The following is a 16,173-nucleotide window of genomic DNA, read 5'->3' as shown; positions in this document are numbered from 1 at the left end:
GCATTCATGCCATGACTCATTAATCTTGTATCATAAGTAATAATGCTTGAGTGGTAAAATCATGCTTTATAAATGTATTTTATCTGTGTGAAAGAGGTGGAGGAAGATGTAACTTTATTACTCAATTAAAATGTAAAATGGTTTTAGTAAAATTCTATCTGACAGAGAATGCAATTTATTTTTTGACACCTAAAACTATGTCTGTAAAATTGCAGCATTCTAAGACAAATTGGTATAACCCTGCAAAATAAATTGCGATCTTTAAGTTGCTGCCAACATTGTATGACAAAGTACCTGCAACTTACGTCTTACATCAACACTGAGAGGCAACTTACCAGGATATTGGACTTACTTAGGATTCAGCTGAAGTCTGTAATGGAAAAAAAGGACTGTTGGCGTTTTGAAAGAAAGACATACAATGAATTTCTTTATTCAAAGCCAACTCCAATATCAGGCTTCAGAAGGGGTTGATACCCTTAGTGATATGAATGACAGTTTGATCGCTGATATGCTCTGATTCTTTCCCTCAACAGGTCACCAAATGACCTCTCTCCTGTCATCAAATTTAATTGACCCTTAACCCAACTTTCAAATGTGGTCTCAGCTGTGTAGCAGTTCATTGTAACCAAATTTCCTCTTCTTCATTAGAATTCATACAAAAGGTATCAGCAAAGTGGGGCAGGGTGGAGGGATTGGGAACAAACTCTTGCTGGGAATACTGCATGTGATATTGTTCATCACTCCTTGTAAATGAGGAGCTGAGAGTTCTGTATGGTCGGGCAGGAGGCTACCTTTCTCACCTCTGTGGGAAAATGCCATGCAGGGATTAGAGAGGCCATTTTATTTCAAACTGATTGATATTAAAATATTGAAACTCTGAGCAGTTTATTAGATCTATGTCAAAAAGAGACATGTAATCTGCACAGAGAAACATCTTCAAAAAGAGCATTTTTTAAGTGTAAACTGCTTTCCTTCAAGCTAGTTTGACCAAGAGAAAATCTTGAGTTAAAATTGGGGAGGGGGGAGGAGAGGGGAAAACCTTACAGTTTCTCATTTCCTCGTCACTTTCTCAAAGTACTTTGCAAACAACTTCTCACCTCGAAAATCCAAAGTTAACTTTATTGTCAAATGCACCAGTAAATGTATGCACTGGTGCAATGAAAAACTTACTTGCAGCAATATCACAGGCACATAGCATCAGATGAGCAGCATTCATAATGAACACATAAGCATATACTGAATTTTATATGAAAGAACACGATTAGAACAAAAATAATGTCTATTTTAGTGCAAAGTGGTCAAAGTGGTAATAGTTTTGCTAAACTGCAGTGATTAGGATTTTACCAGTTGGTTCCAGAATGAAATATTTGAAGGGAAGTAGCTATTCTTGAACCTGGTGATGTGGTATCTCTTTCCGTACCTCCTGCCCGATGGAAGCTGCAAGATGGTGGCTTGGCCCATATGGTGGGGTTCTTTGATGGTGTGAATTGCCTTCCCGAGGCCGTATCTCCTGAAGATACTGGGGAAGGATTTGCCTCTGATGTGTTGGGAAGAGTCTCTTCAACTTCTTACATTTCTGTACATTTGAAATGCCTTACAGACATTTCATATGAGTGGCCAAGTGGTTAAGGTGTCGGTCTAGTGATCTGAAGATCACTAGTTTGAGCCTCAGCTGAGGCAGCGTGTTGTGTCCTTGAACAAGGCACTTAACCACACATTGCTCTGCGACGACACCGGTGCCAAGCTGTATGGGTCCTAATGCCCTTCCCTTGGACAACATTGGTGCTGTGGAGAGGGGAAACTTGCAGCATAGGCAACTGCCAGTCTTCCATGCAACCTTGCTCAGGCCTGCGCCTTGGAAGCCTTCCAAGGCTCAAATCCATGGTCACATGAGACTAACGGATGCCTAAAAGAAAACAGACAGGATACTTTCAACAGTACATCTGTTGAGGTCTGTTAGAGTACTCAGTGACAAGCCTGATACCAGCATGCTTTCCTTTATGATTGCATCTCTGTGGCGGGCCCAGGACTAATTATCCAATACTTCAATCACTTGCTATACATTGGCAAACACAGCAGCTGGTTTGCACACAGAACTTGGATAGGCTGAAACAAAGCATCTCTGAGAGTTTTAACTGCTGTTATGAATTGCTTATCCATGTACAATTCGTGTTAGAATACAATTGTTGATGGGTGCTGAATTCTGGAGACGATACCACCTAATTTATATGGGTGGATCTTATTTTTAATTCTTCAGTGTTCAAAATCATACACAACACCTCTCGTCAACAACGGCAACTTGGAAAGTGGCCTCTCCTCTCACAAGTTAAATGTGTCTTTCCCAGTTGCCTAGTTCACGTCATTAAATATATTTGTTGCATTATATATTTCTGGCTGATACTTTAAAGTAAACATCCCACTATTGCCCCGCACCTTCACTTTCCGTCGCGTCCTGTGATTCTTCCAACTTTTCACCTTGCTGATTTTCCAGCACGCAGGCTACAGCATTCTGAGGTAGATTTATCTCCCCGCACTGCCGCTTGTTTATGTTTCTCCACACGCTATTTTATTCGTTTTATTCATTTTACTCAGCCCGGGGTTTATTCACCACACTGCCGTGACAGTTTTCAAATGTCCTGTCATCTCTTTATTTATTGTTTAAAGGAATGTCTTATCTTTGATCCCTTTTGCACGATTTCCCCTATTTTCCCCCCAATTGCGGGCTTCGAGGTACGAACAGGGATCAATGCACCGCCCACTCTTGCAAGCTTTCCAAGTCGAGGACCTCTGCCTCCTCGGAGCCCGGGAGGATGATCGACAGCCAAGGCGTCCAATCGACGCAAGACGCGGTCCTCCTTCATAAGGCGATCGCTGTCGCGGTGCTTGCAAACCTGCGAAGGCTCTATTGATGCATGGAGTGTCTCAGTGGAACGAGCGCTATGTGAGAACTCCCATAGCTGACTGTCAGAGGGAAGGTTTGAGCTGAACTCAGTAATTTCACTGACAGCATGAATGAAATCAAACTTGCTGTGTTGGGAACCGAAGGAGTTGGGAAATCCGGTAAGAGAATATCACCACTTAGCTCATTTCTCAATGTGCTTTTTTTTCCCCACATCTGCTGTCTGGAAGGTATTGCAGGACCCTCCTCTGTAGTCCCGAGTGTAACTAGACTTTTTGTTGTATTTACAGCCCTGATTGTGCGCTTTCTGACCAGGCGTTTTATCGGCGAGTACGCGTCCAGTTCGGGTAAGCGCTCAAAACGCCGCTGCTGCTTTAGAAACTGAGTTTTGGATCTAGCAGCTCGCGTTGCGTAAACTCGTGGCACGCAGATAAATGTGTGGATTTTAAAATGTTAAGGCATTTATTTTAAACGTCGTCGTTCCCGAAAGCGTAGAATGAATTGTATCATATCAACACGATAACTTGGCACTTAAATCCATTTATGCTTTTGGAAGCATGCAAAACCCAAAATATCTCTTAGAAGACAGACGCTGCCATCGCCGGCGGAGGCGGTCAAAAGGAGTAAATGACATCAGAAATGCAGACGCGGGACATCTGAGATTAAAAACTAGAAATGCTGGAAGAATCAACCGGTCAGGCAGCATCTGTGGGAAGAGAAACAGAGTTAATGCTTTAGGTTAATGACCTTCCAACCGGAAAAGGTTGACTGTTTCTTTAACTACAGATGCTGTCTGAAATGTTGAGTGATTCCAGAATGTTCTGTTTTTATTTTGGAGGGATAGTGATATCCTAAAAATCTGTCCAGTGAGGAGGGCAATTTAAAATGTTTTGCTTATTTCTCTTTTAATCTTGGTGCTGGTCAGCGTTAAAATTTTTTACACATTATACAATAACAGCATTGGTATTGTTCAGCCATGGGAACGTTCAGATTTACCAGACACAACAATCTAACATATTGCAGATGCTAGAAAGCTGAAAGGAAAACATTGACTGCTTCACTCTCTATGGATGCTGCCTGACTTGCTGGATTTATCCAGCATTTTCTGTCTTCTTTTGGAATTCATAAAAGTGTCAAATTACCCAAACTACAGCATTGTGTAAAAGTCTCAGGCACATGTATATAGCTAGGATGCCTAACACTAACACTTTGCATAGTACTATATTTGTGGAGTGGAGAGTGAGTTTGAAAATCTGGTTGGAGTAAAGGATGTTGGGAATGGTGAGGGTGGAGTGTTGCAGGAGGGGTGTAGGAAAGGTGGAAGAGAAGGAATGATGAGGTGGGGGGCGTACAAATGCATCCAGCCCTGAGACACCAAGCAAGGTCATTTCATTGCAAACAATTGGATTATTGATCAATCCAGAATTGCTCGCTGGTGATTCACACACCCTCCTTTCTCCCTATCCCTTTTCCCAACCATGATTCCCCTCTCCTTGTCCCCTTCCCACACTCAGTCCACAGTAGAGACCCACATCAGAATCAGGTTTATCATTTTTCCCATTTGTCATAAAACTTGTTTTTTTTTGTGGCAGCAGTACAGTGCAATACATAAAATTACTCCAGTACTGTGCTAATGACTTGGGCACTCTAACTCTATATATGTGCCTAAGATTTTTGCACAGTGCTGTATACGTGTGACTCAAAAATGTCTAGTGTAGAATCTTACTGTGCATATATTTGTACAGGACAGCAGAGACTGCACACCAAGGTCAATAAAGTATGTTATTCTTCTTGAAATGCTGTAAAAGAAAGTCTTCAAACAGATCAATGTGCTCAAGTGTGTATAAGACCACAATTTGTTCATAATTATTCAAATGCAAGCTTTAAGTTGCAGTTAATAAATTTAGGTATAGTATTTATGTGATGTACATGTTTAAGTTCAGAATAGAATGTATAACAGCTTTTAATGTTTTAACATTTTAAACTGTGTGTCTAATTACTCAGAAAATTGTTTTGACACAGATGTGGGGACTGGGCTTTAATATTGTTGTGTAATAATCTAATTAAACCTCTGATTATTCTTGCAGAGTGCATCTACAAAAAACGCTTATCCATAGATGGCCGACAAATTAACTTAGAAATATTTGATCCTTGTTCTCAAGTAAGTCTTTCCTTAGAATGAGTTTCTCAACTCATGTGAAACTGAAGACAGGACTCATTGCTGGTGGCAGGAAAAAATACTTATTTTGTGTCGTATTGTAATGACAATTTGACCTCTGGCTGTATTAGACATAGAGTATTCCACAAATACCATTCCACATACTGTTCATATAAGGGGATAATTCTCACTGTAACAACGTAAAATCTGCAGAAGGTACCATTGACTCCACTTGCATGGACTCTTTTTCTGATGTCCTTGGGGATGTTGTAGGTTCTGTAACTATCTGAAAGATAAAAATGTATTTATGAAAATTCATGATGGATTTGCAGTCGTGAACTGTGATTGACAGATTATTGACAAGGGACATAGCTTGTTGGAGTATCAGAGAGCAAAGGTGGACAAAATATTGTAACAGACCGCCATTGTGTTGTGACTGCCTCACCAAAAAATATCATTGAAATGCTTAAAGTATTTGAAAAAGAACTGTGTCAAAAGTCTTGAAGAAAAGGAAAGAACTTTGGTGAGATTGCTTGCGCTGAAAAATATCAGTGGATCAGAATTTTGAATAAAGCAAGTTCCTCATAAATTGTTAATGATGAATTAATTCCTCTTTTAATCAATGTATTCCACAACCCCTAATCTCACTTTCTTTTTAATCATGAAAGGTTATGCCTCTTTGTTTCTACTTGACCTTAAGAACTAATTCAGTCAAACATTTATAACTGTAACAACTAAATTAGAGTTAACAGTTAATATGTTGAATACAGTTTATCAAAGCACAGATAAAAATACTGTATTTTGTAATTACTGATTTCTAGAATTTGGAGAATAAGTCATCACTGATTGATCAAGTGAACTGGGCTGATGGGTTTATCGTAGTGTATGATATTGGTGATCGATCCTCCTTCGTCTCAGCGAGGACTCTCATTCGGCAACTACGTGAAGTGAATAATGAGATCTGCAAAAGGTAAGTGCATACTACTTTGTTGCTCTCCTCAACTCTGGCTATCCCTCTGGCTGGACGGTTTAGTTGTCCACTGTCTCCTTTACAATGATCTTTTTAAATTCTTGTATTTTCTCTCATTTAAACAATTACCAGACTGTCACTGAAAATCAAAAGTAAACTGCAGATGCTGGAAATCTGAAACAAAAACAGAAAACATCAGGCAGCTTCTGTGGAGGGAAAAGAGTTCCCATTTCAGGTCCAGGACCCGTCTGTTTTCGCAGATACTGGCTGGCCTGCTCAGTGTTGTCCACATTTACCGTTTTGTACCAGACTGTCACAGTTATTGGTTCTTCACGGACTTGCATACCTAGCCCTGAGACGCTAAGCAAGGTCATTTGATTCCAAACAATTGGTTTACTGATCATTACAGAATGTTTCTCTGTTGCTTCCTGTTCTCTCCCCCCCTCCCCTTTTCCCAATCATCATTTCTCTCCCTGACCCCTTCTCACTCTCAGTCCACAATGGAGACCCATATCAGAATCAGGTTTATCATCACACACGTCATAAAATTTGGGGTTTTTTTTTGCGGCGGCAGTACAGTGAAATACATAAAATTACTACAGAACTGTGTAAAAGTCTTAGGTGGTACACTAGCTACTATATACATGTGTGCACAGTACTGCAGATGTGCTTGTGTTCTGTCCATTTAGGATACGGATCCAAAATTCTAGAGTTTCCACAGTAAACCAGAAGTCCTACAATTAGCTTGTCTTGGCCTTCTGCAGCCAATCTTGTGAAATGCACACCAGGCTCTTTATTGATGGCTTTTTCTCATTGTTGGTCATGGTGAAGTGTTACACACTGACCAAGTTTTTATAGCTGATGTGGAAGTACAGGAAGCTTCATTCCATCCTCAGTAGGTGAGACTGATGCCAAAAGTAGTGCTGCCGTCCTTGAAATAACTGCCCCACATGAGATGCGGGAGTAAAGGGGAGAATATTGCAGGATGGGGGAATAAAATACGCACTAGCTAAGAATAATATTATTATTATCAGTCCTGATGAAAGGTCCCAGTCCAAAACATCGACTGTTTACTCTTTTCTATAGATGCTGCCTGACCTGCTGAGTTCCTCCAGTATTTTGTGTGTGTTGCTTTGGATTTCCACCATCTACAGATTTGCTCGTGTTTATAATAACTACATTAGTCTTGGGTCATTGTATCTGTTGTGTGCACGTGTGTGATGAGTTATTGGAAAACCAATACTTGTGTGTGCACATACAAAGTCATGCACGAAGGAAGCTTGAGCAGCATAGGCTGAGAGCAAATTGAAGTGCATGTAGACTGGAGCATTAAGGAAGGACTGACTGAGAACAAAGGATGCTTGCTACTGTCATATGACTGTATTCCTTTAATTAGTTTTACTTGCTGAATACTGAAGAATAATAAATTATAATGATACTAAAAAATGAACACACAGGCTGAATTTTCAAAGCTCTTTGTTTATTATACTATAGATTTTACCTCGCGCTTACCCTACAAATATATCCAATTTTATAAAGCAGTTGAATAATGATTCTCCTCTATTTAATATTTTGAATTGGCTTTCTTATTACTGAACCTCATGATGTGAAATTTGATGTTTTGTAGCAGCAGTGCAAAGACAAAATTACTGTAAATTACAAACATAAATACTGCAAGAGCTTACTGTAAATGGGGTGGTATTTGTAAAAGGTTGGTTTGTTAGATTATACAGTGTATTCCTCGTGCAGTTGAAATGCACAAATGTTATTGCCTTGCTCTTTTTAATGGAAGAACATTAATTAGAAGGCCGAGGCACACCTTCACATGGGCTGTAATAATCCAAAATTTTATGCACTTTAAAGTGTCTTTTCTTTCTGTAGCAAACTGTAACTCTTGCAATTCTTGAAGGAAATAAAACGATCCTTCTGGGCTGTTTGCCCAATGCATAGACTGGATTTTTCAGACTGTTAAAGTTAAAAGTGGTATGCACCCAGCAAAACAGGTGTTTTAATTCAAAACTTGTACTCTGGTACCAGGGAGAAAAGTTGGGTCGAGGAGAATCATTTTAAGAACTTTTTGACTTAAAGAGCTGATGTGACTAAAATCATTTGTTTTCACAAAACTTTTTTTGTGAAATCTGGTTGACAACAGTTTTATTTCCTTAGACTTCTAATGTTGTAATTATTGGAATAAATATTCCTAGTTATTTGACAGGAAGGAGTAAAACAAAATTTTCCTTCAAAAAATTATATTTGAAGATGCCCCTCTTTTAACTGTAGTTTAAGGATCATACTGCACAGAAACTTGCCCTTTAATCCACGAACCCATTGCTGACCAGATTCTACCAACAACGTACAATGGCAATTAACTTAGCAGCCTGCATCTTTGTGATGCAGGAGGAAGTCGGAACTCCCAGAGGAAGCCCACATATGAGAATGGGTCAACTTCATGCACAGAACACTGAAGACAGAATTGAACATGGTCACTGGAATTTTGAATCTAAAGTTCGACCAGTTGCGGCCCCTATAGTAATGATTTAAAATGGTCTCAGCATGTTTATCCCAGAAATAAAACACTTAGTCATCTCACTTGTTTTTCAGCAGTAACTTATATAGCACATTAGCTTTCAAGGGTAAATATAAAATTTTGTTGTTGTGATTACAAAAAACTGTAATCGTGGCTTTGTTTCATAGTGGAAGGGGGGTGCGTCAGTGAAATGATTTGAGAGGTGGTGAAAGTTCCGTACGTTGTGAATGATCACTTTAATCACCAGTCCCTACTGACTGGTTGATTGTAGTTCCTACTAATGACATTATAATTAGAGTCATCTATTTAAAAATAGCGTATTTGCCATTATAATTACTGATCATAAAAAAAATTGCAAAAAACTTCACTAATATTTTCCCTGGAGTTAATCCAGGCCATGCAAGTCTCAGATGACACAATTGTTCAGTATTGTGGTATTCTTCATAGTCTAGGCCCTTGATATTGTAAAATGTGTGCAGGATAGTTTTTTGCAGCAATGCATAGAGGTACCAACTAGAGAAGGGACAGTGTTGGATCTCCTGTTAGGGAATGAGATAGGGCAGGTGACGGAGGTATGTGTTGGGGAGCACTTCAGGTCCAGTGATCACAATGCCATTAGTTTCAATATAATTATAGAGAAGGATAGGTCTGGACCCAGGGTTGAGATTTTGATTGGAGGAAGGCTAACTTTGAGGAGATGCGAAAGGAGTTAGAAAGAGTGGATTGGGACAACTTGTTTTATGAGAAGGATGTAATAGAAAAATGGAGGTCATTTAAAGGTGAAGAGAGATGGGGGAGATTTTGAACAATTTCTTTTCTTCGGTATTCACTAAGGAGAAGGATATTGAATTGTGTAAGGTAAGGGAAAGAAGTAGGGTAGTTATGGAAAATATGATGATTAAAGAAGAGGAAGTACTGTTACTTTTAAGGAATATAAAAGTGGATAAGTCTCCGGGTCCTGACAGGATATTCTCTAGGACCTTGAGGGAAGTTGGTGTGGAAATAGCAGGAGCTCTGACAGAAATATTTCAAATGTCATTAGAAACGGGGATGGTGCCGGAGGAATGGCGTATTGCTCATGTTGTTCCATTGTTTAAAAAGGGTTCTAAGAGTAAACCTAGCAATTATCGGCCTGTGAGTTTGACATCAGTGGTGGGTAAATTGATGGAAAGTATTCTTAGAGATGGTATATATAATTATCTGGATAGACAGGGTCTGATTAGGAACAGTCAACATGGATTTGTGCGTGGAAGGTCATGTTTGACAAATATTATTGAATTTTTTGAAAAGGTTACTAGGAAAGTTGACGAGGGTAAAGCGGTGGATGTTGTCTATATGGACTTCAGTAAGGCCTTTGACAAGGTTCCAGGTGGAAGGTTAGTTAGGAAGGTTCAATCGTTAGGTATTAGTATTGAAGTAGTAAAATGGATTCAGCAGTGGCTGGATGGGAGACACCAGAGAGTAGTGGTGGATAACTGTTTGTCAGATTGGAGGCCGGTGACTAGTGGTGTGCCTCAGGGATCTGTACTGGGTCCAGTGTTATTTGTCATATACATTAATGATCTGGATGAAGGGGTAGTAAATTGGATGAGTAAGTATGCAGATGATACTAAGATAGGTGGAGTTGTGGATAATGAAGTAGGTTTTCGAAGCTTGCAGAGAGATTTAGGCCAGTTTGAAGAGTGGGCTGAAAGATGGCAGATGGGTTTAATGCTGATAAATGTGAGGTGGTACATTTTGGTAGGACTAATCAAAATAGGACATACCTGGTAAATGGTAGGGCATTGAAGAATCCAGTAGAACAGAGGGATCTAGGAATAATGGTGCATAGTTCCCTGAAGGTGGAATCTCATGTGGATAGGGTGGTGAAGAAAGCTTTTGGTATGCTGGCCTTTATGAATCAAAGCATTGAGTATAGGAGCTGGGATGTAATGTTGAAATTGTACAAGGAATTGGTAAGGCCAAATTTGAAGTATTGTGTACAGTTCTGGTCACTGAATTTAAGGAAAGATGTCAACAAAATAGAGAGAGTACAGAGAAGATTTACTAGAATGTTACCTGGGTTTCATCTCCTAAGTTACAGAGAAAGGTTGAACAAGTTGGATCTTTATTCTTAGGAGCGTAGAAGGTTGAAGGGGGACTTGATAGAGGTATTTAAAACTGAGGGGGATAGATAGAGTTGACGTGGATAGACATTTTCCATTGAGAGTGGGTGAGATTCAAACAAGAGGACATGAGTTGAGAGTTAAAGGGCAAAAGTTTTGGGGTAACATGAGGGGGAACTTCTTTACTCAGAGAGTGGTAGCTGTGTGGAACGAGCTTCCAGCAGAAGTGGTTGAGGCAGGTTTGATGTTGTCGTTTAAAGTTAACTTGGATAGATATATGGACAGGAAAGGAATGGAGGGTTATGGGCTGAGTGCAGGTCGGTGGGACTAGGTGAGAGTAAGAGTTCGGCATGGACTAGAAGGGCCGAGATGGCCAGTTTCCATGCTGTAATTGTTATATGGTTATATATATTTTTGTTTTGTATTCCCGATCAGCCAAGCCAAATATTAATAGTATTTCAGTATCAATAATAGTATTACCTGGAAGAGGTAACAACATTTCTTGCCAACGAGTTAGTGTTAAGTGATATAATTTGTGTTACTTTCGAAAGCAGTTTCGGCATTCAATAAGGTGAAATAAATATGTTCACTTTTTCAAGTTTATTCATAGACTTCGCATTTATTGGAATAGAACAATTGTTTAATGGCTTATAGCATGCCAGAAATGTAATATTTGGACTTGTGAGAGGATTAACCGATTTTAGATACTAATTTCAGTGTATTCGGAACAAGAACGGGAAAGGTCATGCAGAACTCACATTGGATACTTCATACGTATATCTTGTGTGTCTCAGTGGTGTAGAAGAGGCCATTGAGCCCATCAAGTCTGTGTTAGTTCCCAGAGGGATTGGTCCCATTCCTGCACATTTTGACCCTGTAATCTGTTCCTGCTCACATACCTATCAATTTCCCCCATTCATCTGCTACCTACCTGGAATTAGCAGCCCCCAATTAACCTCCATGTCTTCACGATGTGGGAGGACATTGGACCATCCCAGGGAAACCCATTTGGCCACAGGGAGAACATGCAAACTCCACAGAGACACGATCAAAATTTAGTAGTTTTTTTATTTATTGAGATACAGCGCAAAGTAGGCCCTTTGTGCTGAGCCACAGCAACCCTGGATTTAACCCTTTCCCAATTACAGGAAAATTTACAATGACCAATTAACCAACCAACCAGTACGTCTTTGGACTGTGGGAGGAAACCCGAGTACCCGGAGGAAACCCATGCAGTTATGGGGAGAACGTACAGGCTCTTTACAGACAGCAGCAGGAACTGAACTCCAGTCAGTAATTTTGTAAAGTGTTGTGCTACCATAATACTGCTGTGCTGCCCCATTTGGGTCACAGGGGGTAGTAGAAAGAAAATAATGCAGAATATGTTGCCATGGTTACAGAAAAAATGCAGTGCAGGCAGACAAGTGATGTGTCAAGGATGATGGCAAGGTAGATTTGGAGATCAAATATTCAAGAATTCATCCTATAGTGTGTAAGAGTGGATACTAGTGGGATAGAAACTGCTCTTGAGACTGGTTGTTTATGCTCTAAGTCTTTTGCATCCAGTGTCTGACAGATGGGAGAGGAGATAATGATCAAGGCAACAGGAAGTTTAGACAGTCCCATCTAACCCATTGTATACATTGTTACAACATTCCATAATATAACATAACCGAGCACAATCTTATAACATACCAATATATTACACACAAAGCAGTCTGCTGTAAACATTGGGTCCACTGTGTGCACAGGGTCAATTCTCTAAGTGACCCAGGATATCTTACCTGCTTGGTACAAAACTGAGGGGCGATGCTGGCAGTTTATTCTTGTGCACGTGACTCCACTGTAGAAAAACAAAAAGTACTGAAACCACATGCTACCACGTTGAAGGACGACTTCTATCCCTCTGTTACGAGACTATTGAATGGTTCCCTGGCATAATAAGACAGACTATTGGCTTTGCATTCTACCTCGTTATGACCTTGCAGCTTATTGTCCACCTGCACTGTGCTTTCCCCATTGCTGTTACTCTTTATTCTGTACTGTGCTGTTGTTTTACCTTGTACTAGCTCAATGCACTCTGTAATCAATGATCAAAGATTAATTCGCCATATACATTTACATCTATTTGTAATGTGCTGTGGTTTTGGTTTTGCTGTGACATGCAGCAAAAATCAACATTCAACAGTGATACAGAATTGTATAAAAATAAAGTAAGAGGTTTAAGTGTGGAAATGGAACAGAATGTGCACAAATACACGTATACCAGCTCGTATTTGCAGTGTAAGTAGCTTTATAGAAAGTGGTTTAATGTGTTTACAGTGCAGTGAAATGGCCAATAGAGAGAGGGGGTGGGGGAGTAACTGGAATAGTTGATCAGATTAACTGCTTGGTGGAAGAAACTTTTAAGAAGGTGTTATGTTTTTTGTTTCAAGAGCACTATAGTGCTTTCTAGAAGGGAGCTTTTGGAAAAGGCAGACTGCAGTGAATCTATCTGTATGTACAGTATGCAAGACAAGTTTTTCCACAGTACCTCAGAACACTTAATAATAAACTGATTACAAAAAAAAGCTTTAAGGGATAAATTTCTCCTTTGTTGTGAGCTGTAAGTGTACCCACAGCTATGTGCCGTCATCATGTTGGTTTCGGAGGAGTCAGAGGTTAGGAGGCGAGGAACATGGTCAACTGTTTGTGACCAATGACAAATTCCTCCCAGTGGTTATCCACAGCAGGCAACAAGTGATGAACATCACGTATATAATTACAGTGCTCTCCATGAGTAGCTGTCTGACAAGGTCTGAACTTTAAATTGCAGTGAAATTGGAAATATTAAAAGTGATTTGCATGAGGTAAAGGGACTGTGTCTGAACAAAAACATGTTCTGGAAACTCAGTTTCTGGGACTGCAAATGAATAATTATAAAGCTATACTTGAAAATGTGTAATTATCTTTTGGCTTTGCAGAAAAATATACATCTAGTTAAAAGGTTTAAGATTTTGCTGCCGCTTCTAACCACTTAAATTTATTTTCAATCAGGGATGTTACATCAGTGATATTTTTAGTTGCCAACAAGCAGGACTTGTGCCACATGAGAGAAGTGAGAGAGGAGGAGGGGCTGCTCCTAGCTGCAGAAAACAAATGCCACTTTTGTGAACTGTCAGTGGCTGAAGATCACCAGGAGGTAGGAACAATGTTTTCAAAGGCCATCAGGAATGCAAGTGGAAATCGTAGAAGGCGACCCAGCGGCTCAAAGTCAATGGCTAAATTAATTAACAACGTGTTTGGCAAAAGAAGAAAATCTGTGTAATATAATGTAAGTTCCCCTGATGCCTATGTAGGAACAAATGTAAGGCCTTCAATAATATCTGGTGTTTCCCACCTTCTTAATTATTCCGGATCAATAGAGAAATAATTCTTACCAGCTGTTCTTGTTTTGGATGAAAATGTAAAATGAATAAAGATTTTTCTTACTGGCATTCCTGACGCAAGTCAGTATGTAGAGAATAATGTAGTTTAAAACTGTTTTACTTAGATTTGCTGTTCAAACATCTTGGTGCCCCTTGAGGTGAAAGCACTAATTTTAATGCTATTTATGATATTCTGATTTATTTTCAATGACTTCCATACATATTGGTATAAAATGATATAAAGTCTAATTGTGTAGTCAGATCTAAACGTTATATTTTGATAAGTGTTAGGTGTAATCAAACTGTCGGTGAGATCATCAGTGAATATTAAGGTTGATCTGTACGAAATAATAGTTTGTCTACACTTAGAAAGTTTTTCCAAAATTGACCTCGATTGCTCTTTTAGACACCGGTTGATATCTGTAGCATGTGTTCAGTGCACACAAACGTACAGTTTGGCATACAGTTTGTGTAAATATGTGAAAGTTTTGTATATCATAATACCTATTGTATCAATATATGTATCAATCATTCTATATTCCTATTTTTTCTACTTAAATTGTGATCAATGTTGTGCAATTAAAATCTTTTACACCACTAACCCGTTATTTTTAAATTTGTTTAACCCACCAATTTGGGAAAATTTAATAACTTGCATTAAAGGACAACATTTTAAATGTGTAGCTGCCATGGACATTTGGATATGGGGCTATCAAACCTATCCTCTTTAAAAACCCAGTGCCACAAAAAATGTAAACATAAGCTTCAAAGACCTCATCCTAGAGAGAGGAAGGATCTTTGCCTGGTAGGTGCATGAAGTCATGTGGTGAAAGCCACAAGTCCGCAGGATCCACAGGGCCAATCGAATGTCTATTACCCAAATGAAAGACTGGCCCAGGATAGAGGACTCTGGTGAGTTACTATCAGTGGCTTATGCCTCAGTTAAAAAATATGGTGATGGACTTAAGGAGAAGAATTTTAAATGTGTGCTTGCCAAATGAACCATCACATATTAGTAATAAATACTGGGATTTTCATAATTTCCAATAAATAAAATTAATTAATAGATACTGTGATGCTTTGCCAAATGCTCCTGCAAGTGAGTCTCTGCAGCTTAAGTATGTTAATGTAGCAGGCACCTTGCTGTTTCTTCCTTCTGTTTTCCATTGCATTAATTCCCCTCACAGAGGTTTTAGTTCAGTGAAAATTTACCCTGGTGCGTGCAAGAGGTGGGGCTGGCTTGGATTATGTTGACTGCTTCCCGAGGCAGCGAGACGTGTAGGCGGTGTTAGTGGAGGACCAGTCGGTTTGTGTACCACTATTGCTTTGGTTGCTTAACATGTACCACCTGGGAAGAATTTCCCTCTCAGATGTCCTAATGAAATGGAAAGAGGCCATTTGGCCCTTTGAGTTCATGCCAGCTCAAAGAGCAATCCCATACAACAATAATTTTCCCTCTAACCTATTCTCACATTCCCATCAAATCTCTTTGGATTCTACCACTCAACTACATTAGGAACAGCTTACAGCAGCCAGTGAACCTAGCAACCTGTAAATCTTTGGGAAGTGGAAGAAGGTGGAACATCTGAAGGGAAACCACACGATCACAGGGGGAACATATAAACTCCTGTCAGTACCTCCAGTTGAACTCTGTCTTTTTGTGTTTCCCCCTAGCTATCAGTCTATGGTTTTGTATTGCCATGTGCTCCTGTCCCCAATCCTGCTCTACTCTGGCCCCTTTATTACTGAGTACTCGGTCTCTCACCTGTTTCTCATTATTACTGGTATTGCTGCCACCTGTGTCTCATTGTGCTCCACCTATCATCTGCCTCTCTGTTTATTGCTCAGTGTATTTCTGTCCTGTGCTTCCAGCTGTTTGTTGCTAGATTGTGCCAGTGAATTTTCCTGAGCCTTTCTAGCATTTGTATCTGTACCCTATCTGTCTGAATATCGACTCTGTCTGTTTCCCGATTCTGGTTTTTGGATTTCTCTGGATGTTTTGATCTCTGCTTGAACTTTGACGCTGACTTTGTTTGCACCTTGGATTTGTTACTCAATTAATATCACTGTGTGCACAGTACTGGTCTGCGATTGGATCCCTGCTCCA

The 16,173-nt window shown here is 39.7% G+C and overlaps 1 protein-coding gene across 2 annotated transcripts; it reads left to right on the top strand.

Annotated features, from left to right (window-relative positions):
- Positions 1-2,903: 2,903 nt before the first annotated feature.
- On the top strand, positions 2,904-14,657 carry rergla (RERG/RAS-like a). Of its 2 annotated transcripts, XM_063072120.1 has the most exons (5): positions 2,904-3,060; positions 3,190-3,246; positions 4,987-5,060; positions 5,879-6,027; positions 13,696-14,657. In XM_063072120.1, exons 1-5 carry the CDS (start codon positions 3,009-3,011, stop codon positions 13,964-13,966), a joined length of 603 nt encoding a protein of 200 aa, XP_062928190.1. In that variant the 5' UTR covers positions 2,904-3,008; the 3' UTR covers positions 13,967-14,657. The 2 variants fall into 2 exon arrangements, with proteins under 2 accessions (XP_062928190.1, XP_062928192.1); XM_063072122.1 differs by lacking the exon at positions 3,190-3,246.
- Positions 14,658-16,173: the final 1,516 nt, after the last annotated feature.

The sequence above is a fragment of the Mobula hypostoma genome, chromosome 20 (assembly GCF_963921235.1).
Source record: "Mobula hypostoma chromosome 20, sMobHyp1.1, whole genome shotgun sequence".
NCBI lineage: Eukaryota > Metazoa > Chordata > Chondrichthyes > Myliobatiformes > Myliobatidae > Mobula > Mobula hypostoma.
Note: the sequence above shows the minus strand (reverse complement) of the source record. Positions and strands in the feature narration are given on the sequence as shown.

Coding starts and splice junctions, on each gene's coding strand:
- rergla (XM_063072120.1), top strand. CDS start 3,009: ATGAATGAAATCAAACTTGCTGTGTTGGGAACCGAAGGAGTTGGGAAA. Junction 3,061..3,189: donor CGAAGGAGTTGGGAAATCCG/GTAAGAGAATAT, acceptor TTGTATTTACAG/CCCTGATTGTGCGCTTTCTG. Junction 5,061..5,878: donor TATTTGATCCTTGTTCTCAA/GTAAGTCTTTCC, acceptor ACTGATTTCTAG/AATTTGGAGAATAAGTCATC.